At 42.7% G+C, this 20,707-nt stretch overlaps 1 protein-coding gene across 1 annotated transcript in view; it reads right to left on the bottom strand.

Moving 5' to 3' along the window:
• LOC145406025 (uncharacterized) overlaps window positions 1-20,707 on the bottom strand; it is a 58,487-nt gene that overhangs the window by 28,029 nt on the left and 9,751 nt on the right. The window contains exons 3-9 of the mRNA XM_080277211.1: window positions 16,989-17,226; window positions 14,979-15,064; window positions 13,819-13,973; window positions 10,652-10,756; window positions 7,393-7,553; window positions 6,776-6,938; window positions 1,395-1,517 (exon numbers count right to left, since the gene is read on the bottom strand). Coding sequence (XP_080133337.1) covers window positions 1,395-1,517; window positions 6,776-6,938; window positions 7,393-7,553; window positions 10,652-10,756; window positions 13,819-13,973; window positions 14,979-15,064; window positions 16,989-17,226 — 1,031 coding nt within the window. The remainder of the gene's footprint in view (window positions 1-1,394; window positions 1,518-6,775; window positions 6,939-7,392; window positions 7,554-10,651; window positions 10,757-13,818; window positions 13,974-14,978; window positions 15,065-16,988; window positions 17,227-20,707) is intronic.

Here is a 20,707-nt window from a genome sequence, read left to right as displayed (position 1 = left end):
ATTAGAAATAAAGAAATCTGAGAGGTGATATAGGATTTGTAATACTGTAGCTAATGTAACAGTCTTGGCCTCGACTTTGACTCAACATTATTCACACACACACACACACACACACACACACACACACACACACAAAAACTACCAATATGACTGTACTAGCAACTGAATACTTCCTGCCTAAGAGTGATGATGATGTGGCTATACTCGTTTTACTCTAACCTGGTCCAGATTTTCATTCTTTTGTAGCTTATTTCACAATAAGCTACACAAAATACAATGCTGTGGCTCTACATTATTTCCACAGCACTTCTTTGTGACTGGCATCATATTCTAGTGTTAATCTTTTACAACAGCTATAAATTCAAGATGGAGAGATGACAATTTTACTCTCATGGTAGTACCTCTCATGGTCAATGGCAGCCATCCATCTACTACAAATACACATAAATATCAATATCTCAATGACCTAGTGGTCTATATTAAGATGGTTCAGAAAATATTCAGAATGCATTCAACCAAAATAAAAAGTTCAAAAAATTTAAGACTTGTACCATCATATTACTGCAATATGGAATGTGAGGTTAAAGGAAAACCATGTTAGAGATGGGCAGATGGAGAACTTGGCAATATTCTAAAGGGCAGGATGAAGGTGACATGGACCATGTGTGAAACTATTATTACCGATGCTCGCAAAAGGAAGTGAAACCAGTGAAGCATGCGAGAGAGAGTTTGTTGGGTTACAGACCATGGAATTAATATTTGCTTTTCAGAATAGCCGTACATATAAGTAGGATGGATAATGCATGTATTGAGGCAACAATGAGTAACAGATGAGTATCTGGGAAAGGAAGAAAGGGCTCTAGAAGTGAATGGATATGGAGGAATAAACTGGGCAGGTATGGACATAATTAAAGAACACATGCTGTAAAGACAGGGTACCCATCCAAGTCTCTGAAAGTGAGACTGAGGGAAACACTGGAAGAGGATCATATGTGGTACAAAAGACGGCAGAACAGTGCCTTACTTTAGTGAGACAGGATGATCTGAGTGGTGTGGGGGAGAAGGGGGAGGCTTATTTGAGGCAGTTCTGCCATGGCCATTCCCTGCTGTGGGATCCCCAGGAAGGAGTATGGCTTCACAATGATGATGATGATGATGGCAAAATGCCGCTGTCACTGCTGGTGACGAAAACAATGGTGATAATGATACTAACGACACTAATGCTGCTGCTGCTGCTCATGATGATGATGATGATGATGATTAAAGACATTAATGCAAAACAATGACGATGGTACTGACTGATAATGCTGCTGCTGATGATGTTGATAACTTGATGTTAATGCTGCAGATGATAATGTTTATGACAATTTTTTTCTAACACAAGCCTGACTTACTTAAGCCTGAGTTGTGTCTCCTCTTGGACGAGCTGAGAGTTCTCCCTAAGCAGGTGGTCGAGGCGGTCCTTCATCTCTGAGAGGCGGTTGGTGCGGTCCAGGTAGTAACTGATGAACTCCACACTGATGGGGGTGCAACAAGGAATGAATGAATGAATAGACTGTAAGGACTTCCAATGGCTGGCAACTCCAAAATGAGACTCTCACATTGTTACAAATCTTATTGTACATCTCAAATTTTCCTTTTACTCAACTGCTTCCAGTAAATGTTGGGATGTAAATAGCTGGTGTGGGCTTTTTGGTTAACCTTCCAGTTCACAGAACATACCTGGTTAAACCCAATACAGGGAATCTTGAAGAGGAAACATGGCATTATTTTTATGAAAGAATGGTTGGATATTGAGCTATTTCTGTTGGTCTAAGCCATAACAATGACAAATCCCTTCCTTGGGCCATTCTACTCTCCTCTTCCTTTACATACTGTACTGCATACTACATAAAAAAGAATGATGTTTCCCAATCCGTAAACTGCAACAAACCTCAGCTGAGGATATGGCTCCAACTATGATGTATCATAACACAGACCACTTGAAGCTTACTTTCCCATCCTTTTTCTTTTGGTGCAAATTACAGTAGATACTGACCTGGAAATGTGCATACGAACATTTCAGCACAACCTTTTCTGTGTCATACACAAGTAATGTCTCCAGTTTTAATAATACAGTATACTGTACATTTTCTTGACTTCCTGAAAAATACGTAGCTTCAGGAAACTGTAGCAGCAAAACTACGGCATATATATAAATACTGAAATTTAAAAACATATACCTCACCATATTCTCTATAAACCAGTATGACCAAAAATAATGTGGAGAAACTTTTTTTTTTTTTTTTTTTAAGAAATGGTTGATAGTGGCAACCATCATCCACTCACCTGATGTGGTGCTGTCTACCTCTTCCTACACCTTTATTATTCGTTTTCTGTGTCTGCCTTCCTCTCCCTATTTCTCTCATCTTTCCTGTCGCTTTTTATTATTCTTCATTCCTTTAATGGTGACTTTACATTGAATGGCAAGTCTAATGGTTTCCTGTAGTCCACAAAAACCATTTACAATGCTGGGTGTTAACCATATAACCAACCCATACATGTTCCCTACATGTCAACAAGTCAGTTGGCGGAGGGTTAGTGCCCCTCCCCGTAAAACAACCAACTCAATGTCAAATGATCACCCTTTTTGGGATTATGGCATCTGGCTACAGGAAGACAGATTTCCCTAAGCAACAGTTTATGAGTTAAGAAATCCACATACTAAGGATGGCCATGGTACAGTTGATATTTCCTATGAACCTGAAGTTAAATCATGCTAATCCAGTAAAGTATATACTTCCCACCAGTTGGCTGAATGCTGTTAGGGATAATAGTCCAAGATGTGTCCTATATACAGTCATCTCTGTCTTCTGTAATATACTTGCACTGCTCAGAGGTACTGTCTCACTCACCAATTCAAGTGTCTCTTTCCATTCACCATTTCAAGTTTTTCTCTCCAATTACATCACAATGAATCACTTTTCCTCTCAAAAATCATCACTTTACTCTTACCTAAGTCAACCCTCTGTAGTAGTAGTAGTTGTTCCCTAGGCAGTCTGGCTGAACAGCCCTGAGTCCCTTAGGAAGGCCATGGCCGAGACTGGGCTTTCCCACAGAGCTCTTAAAGAGTGTATGTTGTGTTGTTGGCGCAGGTGATTGTGTGCAATGCAGTCTTCCATAATGTGCTTAACAGTATGGGGTGCTGTGTTGCATCCTGGACAGGCATCAAAGACGGAGTCATCCAGCCTCTTCTGGTAGCTTAAGAGGGCTGGATGGTGCCCACATCTCAGCCTGGCCAGGTGGACCCTGTTCTCACAAGGGAGATAGGATTCAGAAGGGTGGATATCAGGAGGCCGTGCATGCAGCTGTGTGTTGTCTTTAAGTGACTGAATGGAGCAGTGAGTTATTTGAGTGGGGATATGCTTCTGGAGGCTGGTCTGAGGTGGGCGAGGGGGGAGAGATGACAGTATTTGTGTATGGTATCATGTGCTGGGTGTTGTTTTGATGTTCCTTGGTGTAGGTGGATGTGATACCATGTAATATAGTGGATGTTGTGGGTTTGTGGAGGCTGCAGCAAGAAACTGGGTACCTCTCATGTCTAGGTGATCCTTGACTTTGAGGACTTTGGATTCTTGATGTAGGTGGTCTGTGGGTGTAGTAGCTGTGCAGCCTGTGATTATTTTTAAGGCCTTGTTCTGTATGGTTTGTAGAGTGTTGTAGTGTATTTTGCTGAGGTTAGAAGCAAAGGCAGGGCTTGCATAATTCATCGCTGAATGTATGTATTGTTTGTATACTGTGGTGGTGGTTTCTTTGTTGTGTCCGAATGTTATATGGGCAAGTGACCTCAAAGCACTGAGTCTTGGTGTTATTTTATTTTTAATGTTTGTGATGTGTTGTTTAAATGACATTGATGTATCATATGTTACACCAAGGATTTTGTGTGTGTGTGTGTGTGGTAAGGGAGTGTTCTTTATGGTGAGGTGTGGGATGTGACTGTGTTCTGCTGTCCAGTTTGTGAGAAGGGTCACTGTAGATTTGGCTGGGGCTATTTTGAGCCTGTTTGTGGTGAACCATTCGTGTAGTGTGTTGAGGTGAGGTCAAATGATGTGTGCAACTGTGCTTGCATTTTGGTGCGTACATGTGTTATATCATCTGCATAGGAAGCTATGCGTATCTGTGGTGTGTGGGGTGTGGGTATGTTGTGCATGTATAGGTTAAAGAGTGTAGGGGACAAAACAGATCCTTGGGGGACGCCGTTTGTGAAGTTTCTGATGTTGGAAGACTGACTGGCAAATGTTACGTGTGCACATCTGCCTGCTAAGTAGTCTGCCAGCCATCTTTTTGTGTTATTGTGCATGTTTGTGTTGGGTATTTTGTTTGTGAGGTTGTGGCGGGGGATGGCATCAAAAGCTTTGCTAATGTCTAGTGTGATTAGGAGTGTTCTGTGTGGTGGCATAGCTGAATTCATGCCATCGAAAACTCTCTGTGTAAGGTCTGTATGAACGTGTTCGTGGAGTGTAGTGGCCTAAAGCCATGTTGTGATTGGGCTAGGGGAATGTGAGGTGTGACTAGTTGTAGTACCAGTCGTTCAGTGACTTCAGAGGGGGTGCAGAGGAGTGTGATGGGGCAGTGTGAGGAGTGTAATGTGGGGTCTTTGTTGGGTTTAGGGATAGTGATGATAATGCCATGCTTCCAGATGTTGGGTATTATGTTGTGTGAGTAGCTGTAGTTTGATATGTTGGTGAGTGCTTGTATGCCTTGAGGTCCAAGGTGTTTAAGGTGAATGTTGCTTATGTTGTCTGGTCCACAGGCAGATGAGTGCTTGAGGTTGTTAATGATGTGCTTTGTCTGGTTGTAAGTGAAAGGTGCATAGTCTGTTTACAACATTTCTGCATATGATTTTCCTTTTACTCAGTTGACCCATGCATGACCCATTTATCTTGTATGTGGTGCTGTAACTGCAGACACAGACAGCGGAAAACTGAGAAATTTCAAACTGGCAGCACAGCATTGTAAATCCACATAAGCCTCCCTACAATCCACCATGCCATCCCCACTCCAACAATCTCCTTACCAGGGATGACCTGGCTGCACTTCAACAGGAACCATTTTAAGACCTATAAAGATGCCAAAGCTGATGGACAGAAGGATGGTGCTAAGGGACTTGGAGGAAGAGAAAGAGGGTGGGTGGGTGTCAAAAGTGACAAGGCAACTGTGCTGGTGTAACAAATTGCCCACAACAGAGACAAATGCTTCAACTCCTCAGACTTGGATCCCCCTCCCTCAATCACCCTGCCAGTTGTCAGAGTCTTTCAGGTTAACTGCCACTACAGTATTTACTTCTTTAATTCTCTCAAATGTTTCAGTCTTACATGTATTTTACCTCTGTACAATAAGGTTTACCATTAGAATGCATATCAATGGGCAAGTTGGGGTCATGTGTGGTTTTTAAAAGAAAAGTGGTGGTGATGCTCAGGATTACATTACTGCCTAACACTTTATTATAAAAGCTGAGTGGGCCACTTTACACAGTTTATGCTTATGTAGGAAGGATAGTTAACACATCATTGCATATGTACAGGGTTGATGTACAGTCAATCCAAATTGTTAGTTGGGGATGTGTTCCATAATATTACAACTTTCTTCATGTAACTGGCACTGAGAATTGGAGGAAGTGACAAATTAGACTGACATGTAGCAATGGAACTTCCATACGCAGTTCTTTGAAATGTGTGGGATTATATCCACTGAGCATCGAGATATCTTTTTTTCTTTTGTTCATACCATCTCCTGAATGCTAAAACATTAACAAACTCCTTCAATGTTACTGGTCCTTCCAAAGCTGAATAAAATTATCCTAGTAGCAGCAGTCATAAACTAAAAAGAATGTCAAGATTCAAAGGATTAACTTGGTGGAGAATTTCATCCATTTGCAGCTTTTTACTGTTGCTCAGTGGCAGAGGACAATGTTGCTATGCATCCTTGCTATTGCACTTCTTCATGACTAGCATCATATTCCAGAAATAATAAGCCGTGGCTCTGTGGGTTAGAGTGCTCTGCTCTGAAAGAGGGGTTGGAGGTTTTAAGTCCACCCAAGGGTCATTGGCAGACATCAAGAGGGGCATCCGGGCATAAAATGCTACACGCTCCAAACTAAAATCCTCTACCCAGGGGCAATGCCTTAGCTCTTATCAAAAAAAGGGGACATGGCAAAAAAAAAAAAAAAAAAAAAAAAAAAAAATCACAGCTCTAAACTCAGCATTCAAAATGATGAACGGGCAATTTTGTGCCAAGTTAAAGGTAAAGGTAAAGATGGGAGCACATGTCACTGGGCTCTTAGCCATAGTGCTCATCTCCATAACATAGGTCTTTGAGCCTGTAGCGGGCTATTAACCCAACAACCTGGGGTACAAGGCCACTGCATCATCCAGGTCATCACAGTTACCTGTCCTAGATGTTACCCTAGGTACCCATCTACCAACCAACAAAGGGTGGATGGACACCTGAGTCAAGAGACCCCAGCTGCCCGCACCAGGATTCCAACCCTGGTGTTAACGGGCCAGCAGCTTTGCAGTCAGCGATGCTAACCACTCAGCCTCATATGAGGCTTGCAGTATGGCTTCTGTAGATCTTTACTTTGCCTCACATGAGGTCTGCAGCTTAGCAAGGGTTAAAACCCTCAGTCATAAATCAGAACCACGACTCACTTAAGAGCTGCTTCATCAGAAGTAGCATTTCACTAAATAAACATCTTAGACTTCAAGGATTGACTGTACACCACTCATGGACTCACTTGAATGCGGGTGGGATGTGCCATTTCTTCCTTATGTCCCCAACAGCAGTTGGATGGAGTGGCTGGGTCTCAGTGCTCAGACCCATCAACTCAGTCTTGTGCAGTAGTGACCGGAACAATGACGCTGAGGTGGACAGTGCACGTGGCATTTTCTGGGTAGGGTCTGTAGATACCAACATGGCTTAGTTCATCTGTATGCAAGTCTTTAACTACAGTGCAACAGATATCAGCTTTATACATACATACATATATATAACTATATCTATTTATCAATCTATATATAAATCAGGGACAAAACTTTGCCTAATATATCAACTCATCTGCTTCTTATTTTTGTCTGCTGGCTAATATTCTTAAGCTGGAAGGGACGATGTGTGTGTTTGGTCATGAATGATGATCTTTAACATGGTGTGTCAGGGTGAACAGTAATGAATATGCTCTATATGTGAAGCTAATCCAGTTGAATATCAGGCAAGTTTTTGCCTCAGATTGTCCATTATTTGATTTAAAAAAAAAAAAAAAAAAAAAAAGGGAGAGAGAAAGAGAGCAAAGCCACTGGTCTAAGCTTATCTCCTCAAGAAAGCACAATGAAAGCAAGTGTCATATCTTCAACTAACACCATGGGGTGGGCCTGTTGTTTTTATTAAAGAGATATTTGTCCCGGTAGCGTGCCAGTTTGCGCTGGATGCGGTCTTGTGTCTCTTGGCTGGACCCTGACTTATCAGCTTCACCCTGCTTCATGTGTAGCTGCAGCGCCAGCCAGTTACGCTTACGCCGTCTGCAGAAATGACACAAAGTTAGGCACATGAAGGAAATTTACCAGTCTTCTCCATCTATACTTTCCTCTTCATCGTCATAATAACTGTCATCATCATCCTCACCTGTATTATACCAGTGTTCTTCATATACTTTGCTCTTTAATTATCATCATCATAATCACTGTCATCATCATCTTTGCCTGTATTTCCCACCAATGGATAAGGGTGAAGCAGAATCCAGAAATCCACAAAAAAGAAAGTACAAAGGTGCAAATACTACAAACAGCATGCCTGAAAAGGCCATAGGCTTCAGTCATTCAAGCTTCCAGATTCCTGGCTACACCCCATTTGCCAGACCATCTGCACATACTTTGTTTAACCCTTTAACCGCGGGTGTCATTCCAGAATGACGTTGCAAAAACTGGACCAAACCGCGGGTGTCATTCTCGAATGTTTGTGAATATTTTGAATACCCCGCGTTTTTTCCGTGCGCCAATTGTTTCAAGGGAGAGTAGCTATTAAGTTCTTTCACTCCAGCTGACCCCCACCTCCCTCTTCTCCCCCCTGGGGCCCCACCTCCCACCCCCTGGGCCCCCCACCCCACCCCGGACCAAACACGCATCAGTATCTGTCCAGCTGTGTGAGTGACAACACTGCTGATGTGCTAGTGAAGTGCAGGCAATTACAGTGCCTTTTACCTGCCTTAGTGAACACAGAGTGGGTGTTTATCATATGTGCAGTGTTCATATATGTTTATAGTATTATTATCAGAATGAGGTTGGCATTTGGTAATGGTGTGTGAGCGAAAAATAGTGATTACAACACCGCTGATATGGCAGTGAAGTGCGGGCAATTACAGTGCCTTTTACCTGCCTCAGTGAACACAGAGTGGGTGTTTATCGTATGTGCAGTGTTCATATATGTTTATAGTATTATTATCAGAATGAGGTTGGCATTTGGTAATGGTGTGTGAGCGAAAAATAGTGATTACAACACCGCTGATGTGGCAGTGAAGTGCGGGTAATTACAGTGCCTTTTACCTGCCTCAGTGAACACAGAGTGGGTGTTTATCGTATGTGCAGTGTTCATATATGTTTATAGTATTATTATCAGAATGAGGTTGGCATTTGGTAATGGTGTATGAGCGAAGGTAATGGTGTGTGAACGAAAAATAGTGATTTTACACCCCTCACTTCTAACGGCACTGCCCGTCCTGTGAAAGTCAACAAAGTCATGAAACCTACATCAATGGAAAGCTGAAGGTTAGTACTTTCTAATGGTACCTTATTTTTTTCTCTAGCTTTATTCTGTGCAGAGTTATTAAGGTTTAAAGGTTTGTTTACATTTGGCTGAAACCCCCGCGGGAGAGGACAGTCAGGCCAAAACAATGCCCGCGGTTAAAGGGTTAAGAAAAAAATTCTGTATACATGCACTCCAAATATACCTACCAGCTAATCTCTCCCAACCTACCAGACAGACTAAACCTCCTGGCTATCAAGTTAAAAAACAGAGGTGCTACACCTCTGAATTATAATCAGTACTTCTATCATGACTGCTATATTTTCCATTTCAATGTCTTGCTTCATCCTGGGAAGCCACACAGCAGGATGACTATAAGGGAACTACTGTGAGTCTACTTTGTCCTTATGTACCTATCAATACCACCTTTCCTCCTCTATCTTCACTTTCATTTATTATATGGTACTGTTTAACTTTCTTCTTCCATACTACAATGGTCATCTTTCTTACTAATGCACAAAGAATCTGGCAATATTGGGGGAGGCGGCGGCTCAATCGGTAGAGAGTTGGCCTGCTGTCCTAACGGACCTGGGTTCAAATCCCGCTGGGGCAGGGAACAGTTTAAGGATTTGAATTTCATAAAATCAGACTTGACTAATCTACCAGAAGACCCGCCGACATGTCGTAAAAGCACCCCTGCTATTACCAATACACCAGTCCTGTATGAGACAGCCCTAGCATGTATTCACTATGGACAGTGGGTGTTAGTGCCGAAGTGGTGACATGTACAGGTGTGCAGTACGTAGGAGGACTACTGGGCCTTGAAAGCAGGTTGTGGAGCCTATACCCAGAGCCGGTCACACACAAACACACACACACACACACACACACACACAAAAAGGTTAGGTTTAAGGTGAAGAGGATAAATCAGCATGTATCTAGCTAGCTAGCAAGCCAGTTTATCATCACTCTCAATTATTATACTGTTCCATTCTCTTCTTCCATACTACAATGGTCATTCTTTCTTACAAATGCACAAAGACTCTGACAATATTCTGTACTGTAGATGGTAAGCTTTAGGATGAAGAACTAGCTCTCAAGCCAGTTACTGACTAACACTATATACTGTGAGAGAGAGCCTCAACAGTATATTATTTCTGGCCTGTAGCACTGCTCTGATGTCTTGATTCTTTATTATTTCACCAGCACCGGCACAATTAGGGATGACAGACAGGAATCTTATTAAACACGTGACCTTTTGTATACAGCATATTGCCTTTTGTCCCTACATGTATCTCATTTGGACCCCACACTCCAAGTCAGTAATGCAAGACTGGTTACTATTCTTTTCCCCTCTCAGATGGCAAATTAGAGTGGAATGTTGGCAATGTGTTTCCTCTCAGTCCAGTCAGGGGGTATATTCACATACAATCCAACAATCAGTTCATGTCCTAAGGTGTGTATTCCCAGGAAGGATGGGGTAAGGAGAGCACAGAATCCTCCCATGTCTTTCCAGCAAAACTACACCTTGATTACAACAGGGAATTGGTCACAGCTTTGTTTATGAATCTAGTTATTGGTTTTAAAAACAATACATACAGCTGTTTGCCTTTTAAAATCCAGAGTAAATTACAAAATCATTTCAATAACTAATAAGAGGTCAGATGAGGTATAAGCTTCCCCCAATTTATAGCACTAAAAGTAAGAATACAGTTGCAGCATTTTTGAACACATCCTTGCAATACAACAAGGCCAGATGAAGAAGAATATGAAATCTTCTCATATCTTTCCCGCGAATATAACGCTTGTTTACAAATGTGAAATGATCATAAGTATGGACAGTATATAAATCTGGTTAACAATGAAGAAAGCAGCATACCTAATTAGCTCGCGATCAGTGTGTAGTTTGCAGTGGGCATAGTATGGATCAGCCTGGTCTGCCTCCCCGTGGTTCACCTCTGATAGAAGACCCTCACGCTGGGCGCTGTGGCAAGTTGGAGAGATGGGGATCACTGGACTGTATTTTTACTCTGCTGTGGCAATTGTACATTATGAGCCACAGTTCCTGTTTACTCTTTACCTCCCCTTTGTTGAACAGAAGCCAAGACAGGGTTTCATACTGAATGAAGATCTGTTGTCCAGTGTAGAGATAGTAGTTCAGAGCTCTGCAGCACTACATGAGGAACTGTTTGTGATGACATTGTTATTCCGTCTTGAAAAACTTCAAATCACTATCAAAAGGTCTTCATTTCAGTGTCACATCCTGGCCATAATGTTCTGTCAACCAGGCGGAAGGGTAGAGGATGAGCTGAAACTACAGTAATAGTTCTTACAACATTTGATTACTAATTCTTACAACATTTGAAGGCCACACAATCATAGGGAAATAATAGTTCCCAAAAATCCATTGGCAACTACTACTCATTGATAGGGTTAGGCATATAACAAAGGAGCTAGTTGGAGAAGAACAAGGGGGATTTAGGAAGGGAAAAGGGTGTGTAGATCAGATATTTGTTCTAAGATGTTTAGTGGAGAAGTATCTAGAGAAGGGAATGAAAGTGTATGCTGCCTTCATGGACTTGGAGAAAGCTTATGACAGAGTAGATAGGCAAGGTGTGTGGAAGGTATTAAAAATATATGGAGTGGAGAGGAAATTGTTGAGTGCTGTGAAGAGTATGTACCAAGGAGCTAGGGCTACGGTGTGAGTGGATGGTAAGCTGAGTGAGTTCTGTGATGTGGGACTGAAACAGGGTTGTGTGATGTCTCCATGGCTGTTTAATATATACATGGATGGGTTGTAAAGGAGGTGCAAGGTAGGACAGTGGATGTGGGGGTGGCTCTAATGAATGAGGGTGAGATTTGGAAGCTTCCAGTGTTGCTGTTTGCTGATGACACAGTATTGTTGAGTGAAGATGAATGGGAGTTGCAAGGTTTGGCAAATGAATCTGGGACAGTGTGCAGGAAGAGGAATCTGAGTGTTAATGTAAACACGAGTAAAGTTATGGTGTTTGAGAGGAATGAAGTCACAGAATGTACAGTGAGGTTGGATGGTGTGGATATGGAGAATGTGAATGCATTCAAGTACTTGGGTAGTGAGATGAGTAAGGATGGAACTTTGGGGGATGAAGTGCTTGAAAGGGTACAGCAGGGAAGGAAGGTTGTTGGTTCACTGAAAGCAGTGATGAGAAATAGGGAGGTGAGTATGGAAGAAGTCACTGCATGATAGTATTGTGATCCCTATCCTGACGTATGGAAGCGAGGCGTGGACCTTGCAAGAGGGGAACAAGTCAAGATTGGGAGCAGTGGAAATGAGTTACTTGAGAGGAGAATGGGGAGTGACATGGAGGGACAGGTTGATGAATGAAGAAGTGAAGGAATGTTGTGGAGTGGATGTGGATGTGGTTGAGAAGCTTAGGAGAAATATACTGAGGTGGTTTGGACATGTGGAGAGAATGGAGAATGACAGACTGACTAAGAGGGTGTATGTAGGTGAGGTGGAGGGACGGAGAGGGAGGGGAAGACCAAGGATGAGGTGGAGAGATGGAGTTGAGAGGTATATGAGGGAGGGGGGAGTGACTAGGGGGGGAGGGTAGTCAAATGGTGGGTGACAGAGCGACTTGGAGGCATTTTGTCTGCGGCCACCCTTTGCGGGAATAGGGTGTCGGGCTATAGATAGATAGAACTACTACTCCTTTGAGGGACGTCTACAATAATACAGTAGACGACAATAAGAAAGCAAATCATGCATATCCATGATATTTGACCACTCAAAACAAAACCCACCAACAACTCCCAAATGCTTGTGCTATCAACAGTAAACATGTGCGCATGACACTTCTCCTTTCCTTACACAGTTGCACTAAGACATGATGGCAGAGTATCCACAAGATTTCAGGTGACTATACCTCATGCATACCTGTGGGCCGTAGTTCCTATTTAACTTCTACTCCCACCACTGGCTAGAGGGAAATCATAGACAGGATCCGACAATGACCAAACACCAGTCAGTGATCTGAACCTTTTCCAGACTGGATGAGTAACAGTTCCATAATGAACTGTTCCTCACACAGTCTAGCAGAGCTTTCAACAACCACTCCAGCACTGGACAACAGGTCTCTGTTTGGTGTTAAACCACACATCAGAAGTAGGATTACATAATGAACAGAAACTATGGCTCACAAGTGTACTATCAAGATCAAAAGTCTGCAGACACTTTCCTGCAAGCTACTGTTGTTGTTGTTATTGTTAAGTAACCAGTTTGTCTGGCCAAGCAAACTTATCAACTGCAGGCAAACAATCGCCTCTGCAGGGCCGTCCTGTACAATGAACTGATGTTCCCCTGCAGCAGAAAGCACTTCGCGCAGGGAGGAGTGTAGAGGTTTGGTTCCTGACTGGAAGCTGCATTTATCCACCCAGTTAACAGGGGCACCATAGTAGGCTCCATATCACCCCATTTATTTGGTGAGGCCTATGTGGTTACCACCTGGTGTTGAAAATGGTTTCCTGGGCTACAGATTAGGCTTGTCACTCAGTGCAGTGTCACTGTGAGTAGAAAGAAGAGCAACAGAAGGTGAGTGAATGGATGGGAGAAATAGGAGGAGGAGGGCAGATACAGAAAAGAATCACAAAGGTGAATGAAGAAGTAGCAGCACTACATCAAGTGCATGGATGATGGTGATGATGCTATGTGAAATGTATTCTGTGACAGCAGTATGATGTGCACAGGAATATGAGAAGGCAGGATACTCTCTGAAGTTGGGAGGGGTGGGGGATGAGAGATATGGAAGGTAGGGCACAAGGCTCATAGCAGGTGCTCAATACATTTTTGTTCATGGAAGTTGTTATTGCTGTTGTTGAAGTGGTCCTAAACTGATCTTATTGTGAACCCCGTGAACTGCAGGCTGAAGCTGCCTTTCTCCTACAGTTCACATCTTCTTTTTAGGGAAAGAAGAGGGAACTGAGAGATATTTTAAAACTGGGCAACACTGCCATTGCATGAAGAGATCCTGCTCCAGCACCAAAACACCACTTGAAGACAACACTGACCATGTGACGTGGAAGTACGCCCGACACATGCCAGCATCACAGCCAATACAGACGCCGGTGCGAGAGTACCGCTCGTCCTCACACAGGATGCATGTCTTGGCCCCCCATTTGCTGTATGGCATCTCAAACAGTGTTGGAAATGACAGCTTGTCAACCTGAAATCATGGAGGAATGGCTTATTATGGTGCCTGTAAGGATGTTGGTACAGTATATGAACACCAATAACGTAATCATCATCACAACTACAGTATAATCATCATTATCATAATTACCATAATCGTCAGCATGACTATCACAACCATCATTATCACTGCTATCTATCATAACTACCATCATTATCACAACCATCATCATCATCATCATTATCATTATAACTTTCCTCATTACTGTTCTTACCAAGATCCCACAATTATATTTCAAGCAGGTAGTATCCAGAAACACAGAGAATTAAAACAAAGCTTTTATACCTCCCGTTCTAACAAACATACTTACCAAATCCACCTACTTTCTTGGCCTACCATGTATCCTCCCATCTGCAACCTTATATATGCCATTCTCACCATTCTATCTACATCCACTCGTTCTGTATGATCATAACATCAACCCCCTCTCTCTTCTACCCATTTATTAACAGATTTCCTTGCTCTCCATCTTTCACTAATTTCTGTTTTAATCCAACCACTGTACACAATGCACAAACATTCCTTAACAACCCCACTTTCACTGCTCTTACTCTTTTCACACTCACATCACACTAAAGTCTCACACCTGTAGAACTCTGGTATGGTACAGCTCCCATTTATCCATCATCCAATTCTTTATCAACCTTTCAGGAACACACGAACTTACGGCCAGGCTGCTATGCCCAGACATTTATGAGAAGTAACCAATCACTAGCCCCTGAATGGTATCATGTGAACAATAAACCCAAACCATCCAAAGCTGAAACTCTTACAAACCCCATATGGCTGGTGCACCTATGCTCACTAAACCACCAGGTATCTTGGTACAGCTTCCATCCTCAATCTATTAACCGCATTTTTTTTTTTTTTAATACAAGAAGAAACCAAAGGCCAGAAGCCTGCAAAGCTGTTCAATGTAATACAATTGTTAAACAGCAGCATCACACAAAAACCACATTAAGAAAAAGAATGGCTCACCTCACTGAAGGCCACTCCAGGGATGTAAAGGGCACACACCAAGTGTACCCATCGCCCCATTTCCGTCTCCTTAAATATCGTGTAACCTAGAAATGAAATCTTAAATCATTCTCTCAAAAACATGAAATCATTATCATCATGATCATTTTTCCCAGGTACTGATGGGGTGAGGTAGGATCCATAAAACAGGGAAGGAAAGTATGACAGACAGATCTATGAACTATATGCCCAGAGAAATGAGCCCCCATTTTTTTTCTGTTCTTTTTTTTTAATGCACAGAAGAAGGAACCAAAGGCCTAGGGCCCACAAAATGCTACCTCCAAGAAAAAACATAACCAAAATAACAGAGGGCCAAATTCAAGATCCATTCATTTCGAGCTACCTGGACACACTGTGTTTGAAAGACTGGAGATCATAGGCAGTAGGAAAAACAGACAAAAGGAGACAGTTTCAGAGCTGACCTGCTGCATACATGAAGGACTGGGAGCAACGGTTAACTCTTGCAATAGACAGGTGAACAAAAACGGGATGAAAGTTTGTTGCTAGATGGGTGCTACGTGCCTGCCATGGTGGAGGAGGGATGCAAGGAGACAGTTCAGAGAAGCAATGACCATTGAAGTGGCAATAGAAACGAGATAAAGATGCAATAGTGCAGCGAAGAGACAGAGGTTGAAGGAAGCCAGTAAGAGGAAGACAATTAATGAGACAAAAAGCCTTTGACTCCATCCTGCTGAGAAGAGCTGTGGGTAGGAAGCCTCCTCAGATGTGAGAGTTGTACTCTACACAGGGGCTAATAAAACCCGTGTATAAAGTCAAAAACTGTACAGGGGTAAAGAAGGCATGTATTCGGCTTAGCACACCTAATCTCTTGGAAGCAGATTTTATGAGAAGTAATATGTTCTTTACAAGACAAATCCCGAGAGATTGAAACCCCAAGTAAGTTTAAAGATGATGCAGGATTGAGCTGGATATTGTCAAAAATTAGACGGTACTCTTGTGGATGATTTTGTTAGGTTGACAGATGAAAATTTGGATGCATTAAAAATAACAAGTTATTTTTACAGCAATCAGAGATATGAGCCAAGTCAGACATTAGGTGTGCCATAGCCTCATTCACTGTTTGTTGAAGTAACAGCTGGGATGGACGCTGTGGAAATTGAATGGAAAGGTGAAGGGTGGAGTCATCAGCGTATGAGTGGATAGGGTTAGATGTACAGTTTAGGTCACTGACGAATAAAAGGAAGAGTGCTGGTGACAGGACAGAGCCGTGAGGAACACCACTATTGATAGCTCTATAAGAACGGTAGCTGTCTACAACAGCTACAGAGCGACCAGAAAGGAAGCTAGAGAAGAAGGCACAGATAGAAGGACAGAAACCGTAAGAGGGCAGTTTGGAAATTAAAGATTTATGCTGCCTCAACAGCAATTAAATTGAACTTTTTAATTCATTTTTTATGTTACTTCAACATTCATTTTAGTTTAGTAGTGAAGTGTAATGGGAGATTCAAAGTAAATAAATACAATCTTCGGTATGGAAGACCTACCAAAATGGGGACAAAACTCACATGCAGGGATCCACCATTCACCAATCTTTTTTTTTTCTTTTTTTAATGCAAGAAAGAAGGAACCAAAGCCCAGGAGCCCGCACACCGTTCCTTTCAAGAAAAAACAAAAACAATACAAAAGAGAGCCAAATTCAAGATCCATTCATTTCAAGATGACTGGACACACTGCGTTTAAAAGACTGGATATCATAGGAAGTAGGAAATACAGACAGAGGGAGACAGTTCCAGAGTTGACCCGTTGCATAAATGAAAGACTGGGAGTAATGGTTAACTCTTGCATTAGAGAGCTGGACAGAAAAAGAAGAAATTGTTGCTAGATGGGTGCTACCCGTCGTAATGGTGGAGGGATGCAAGCAGACAGTTCAGAGGAGCAGTGACCATTGAAGGAGCGATAGAAAAGGACTTATAGAACTTATAAATACTGCCCCAGGTACAGAACACTTACCAAGATTGGGACAAAGCTCGCAAGGGGGATCCACCACACCAGCCTTGCATGCGTCGCAGAACCATGGCTCAGTGGAGCAGGAGGACACGGTGCTGGAGACAGATACAGAGTCACTGATGCCGTAGCAGCCCTCGTGCACAGACACGCTGCACCCATCGCAGGTCACAATTTCGTTAAGGTCATCAGAGTGGTCACCCAAACACACGGCACACACCAGGATCTTTGGACGAACCACTCCCTGTCCACCAGAAAGTCACAGTTAGCCATCTATCTCTGGGACAACTCTATATGAGAGAGAGAGAGAGAATTTCAGAAAAGCTGCTCTGCCAGTTTTACTAATCTAAAGGACCAAATCTTGGGAAAAAGTTGTGACTTTTGGAGGTGATGGCTGAATCAGCAGAGAAGTGGCTGCAGTCCTTATGGACCCAGGCTCAAATCTCAGCTGGGGCAGGGAACAACTTCAGGATCTGAATTTCATTAAAACCAAACTTCACTGATCTACCAGAAGACCCAACGACATGTCGTAAAAATAACCCCACTAAAATCAATAAAACAGTCTTGTATAGGACAGCCCTAACATGTATTTAATATGGACAGTGGGTTTTAGTGGCATGGTGGCGACATGTGGAGGTATATTGCATGTAGCAGGACTACTGGGTCTTGGGAACAGGTTGTGAAGCCTATACCCAAGTCAGACAGGGGCAGACACACCCACACCCACACACACAGTTCTGGGACCCATAAAATTCTTATATATCTATCTATCTACAATCAGACACCTTAATCCCATAAGGGGTGGCCACAAACAAATAACCTCCATGTTGCCCTGTTCCCTGTCAATTTGCTGCCCTCCACCCCAGCTCACACACCCCTCTCTCATACACCTCTCCACTCCATCCCATCCTCAGTCTCCCCCTCCCTCTCCCCCCCTCAACCTCACTCACATACACTCCTATAGTTGCAGCACATGACTCCGAGGTTGTCATTTTCGTACTCTGGCAACCTACCATTCAAAAGTGCGTCCGATTTCATATCATATTATACGTGTGTCATATCATTATGCAATAATATACACGAATATTATTATACACGAATCACATGCGTCTTATGATTGGTAACCAGGGCACGATAATAACAACCTCAGAGTCATGCGCCACAACTATAGTTAGTCTTTTGCTCTTCATCCTCTCCACATGGCCAAACCACCTCAGTATATTTTTCCTAACACTTTCTATCACTTCCACACCACATCGCTCCTTCACTTCCTCATTTGTCAGTCTGTCTCTTCATGTAACTCCACATGCTCCTCTCAAATAACTCATTTCCACTGCTCTCACTCTTGACTTGTGGTACGCCACCAAGGTCCAAGCTTCACTTCCATACGTTAGGGCTGGTATCACAATACTGTCTGCAGTGACTTTTTTACTTCCATGCTCACTTCCCTATTTCTTAGCAATGCTTTCAAAGAACCAGTAACTTTTCTTCCTTGTTGTACACTTTCAAGCACTTCATCCTCTAAACTTCCATCCTTACTCATCACACCACCCAAGTACTGTACTTAAATGCACTTACATTTTCCATTTCTTCACCATCCAACCTTACTGTGCACTCTGTCAAATAATTTCTCTCAAAGATCACAACTTCACTCGTCCCTACATTCACATTTAGATTCCGTTTCTTACACACTCGCCCAAACTCATTCACAGTAACTTGCAGTTCCCCTTCACCTTCACTTAACAATACAGTATCATCTGCAAACAGGAGAACAGGAAGCTTCCAAATGCTGCCCTCTCTCATTAGGGCCACTCTAACATTGACTGCCTTGCCTTGTATCTCTTTTATAACTCCATCCATATACAGATTGAACAACCATGGAGACATGACACATCCCTGTCTCAATCCAACATTCAGGTAGAAAAAGTCACTCAATCCACCATCCACTTGCACTGCAGCCTTAGCACCCTCATACATATTCTTCACAGCACTCAACAGCTCCCCATTTACTCCATATATTCTTAATATTTTCCACATTCCTTGTCTATCCACTTTGTCATATGCTTTCTCCAAATTCATGAAGGACACATACAACTTCTTTCCCTTCTCTGGGAACTTTTCCACTAAAGACCTTTGGATGAGTATCTGATCTACACAACCCCTTCCTTCCTAAAACCCCCCCGTTCTTCTTCCAATAATTCCTCTGTTATTCCCCTAACTCTGTCAATAAGTATCCTACCATAAACTTTTCTTACTAAACTAGGAAGACAAATGTCCCTATGATAACCACACACTTCATTTTCCCTTGTCCTTTGTACAAGGAAATAATTATACCTGACTTTCAATCCTCTGGGACTCTACTTTCCTCCCAGGCCAATCTGCATATTTTCCACATCCATTCTACTACTGTCTCTTCCCCATGCTTCAACGTTGCACCACACACTCCATCAACTCCTAAGGCTTTTCCCATTTTGATTTCTTCACTGCTTCCATTACTTCCACCCTACTGATCTCTTCCATCCTTCTTATCTTCCTCCTTCTACCAGCCATTCCCCATCCACATACTCGCATCACTTTCATTCTCTATGTTTAACATTTGTTTTTTTAATGTGTCCGATTCTGGGGAAAGGCTTCAGGGCCTATTTCTCGGGGGCAGTGACCTATCCCAAGGCCCAGTAGTCTTCCTACACCTCCACATGTCACCACTTCAGTGCTAACACCCACCATCCATATTGAAAACATGATAGGGCTTTCTAATACAGGACTGGTATTCTCTCTATCTGCTCACTTTTTCTCCCTTTTCCACTTCCAATCTACCTCTTTTATCTTTCACTTCCCTATTACCTTTTTTACCACCCTGTCTAACTCTTTTTACCTCCTTCCAGAACATTTTCTTACATTCCCTAATATATGCAAATAATATACCAAACAAAGTTCAGTCATGTATGAATGTGTTTGCTGATGATACAAAAATTATGAAGCAAATTGTAGATGAGACAAGCAGTAGGGGGCTGCAAAAGGAACTGGATTAACTATACAGATGGACCCAAGAGTGACAGAGTGATTTTTACACTAGTGAGTGTCATGTGACTGAGATGGGTGTAAACAAGAGAAGATGAAAATGGGACCATAATATGGGGATGGAAGACAATGCCAAGAAAACATATGACAAGGATTGGGGTGTAATAATACAGCAGGGATTATCACCTATGAAGCATATAAGATAACTAGCAAAGCATAAAATCCTTTAACCCCTAAAACGCTGATCGTCGCGTTTGCGACGCTCGGCCATAAGGGCAGGACGGCGGGTCGTCGCGTTTGCGATTTTAGTATATTTTGAATAACCGCGGGCAAGCAGGCTCCAGCTGGTATTGTCTATCAGTACCACCATCCTCTAGCTACAACTAGCATACTTTACCTTTGTACTACTGACCTCAGTTGTTGCCAAATATCGCGTTTTCCCCCCGTACCCCCCCTACCATGGCCCGGCCAGCCTGGCTGTGATACATGGCAGCGCTCTGAGCGCTCAGAACTGTAAATTTGCGATCTCCTCTCACAAGCAGTTTATGCTACTAGGAAACGCTTGTTTCCCCAGTTGTAACACTAGCTTTTGCCTCTGTTTAGTGTCAGTTTACTGCAGGCTTTGAAAGTGAGATTATGGCGAGTTCTAGCTCTTCCCAGTCAGTGCAAGCGGCCGACAGGAACGAGAATAAAGTGGCGGACGT

The sequence above is a fragment of the Coenobita brevimanus genome, chromosome 69 (assembly GCF_032717465.1).
Source record: "Coenobita brevimanus isolate Jiangsu-jjx chromosome 69, ASM3271746v2, whole genome shotgun sequence".
Classification (NCBI taxonomy): Eukaryota; Metazoa; Arthropoda; class Malacostraca; order Decapoda; family Coenobitidae; genus Coenobita; species Coenobita brevimanus.
The sequence above is the reverse complement of the archived record's forward strand: the minus strand, read 5'-3'. Positions and strand labels throughout refer to the sequence as shown.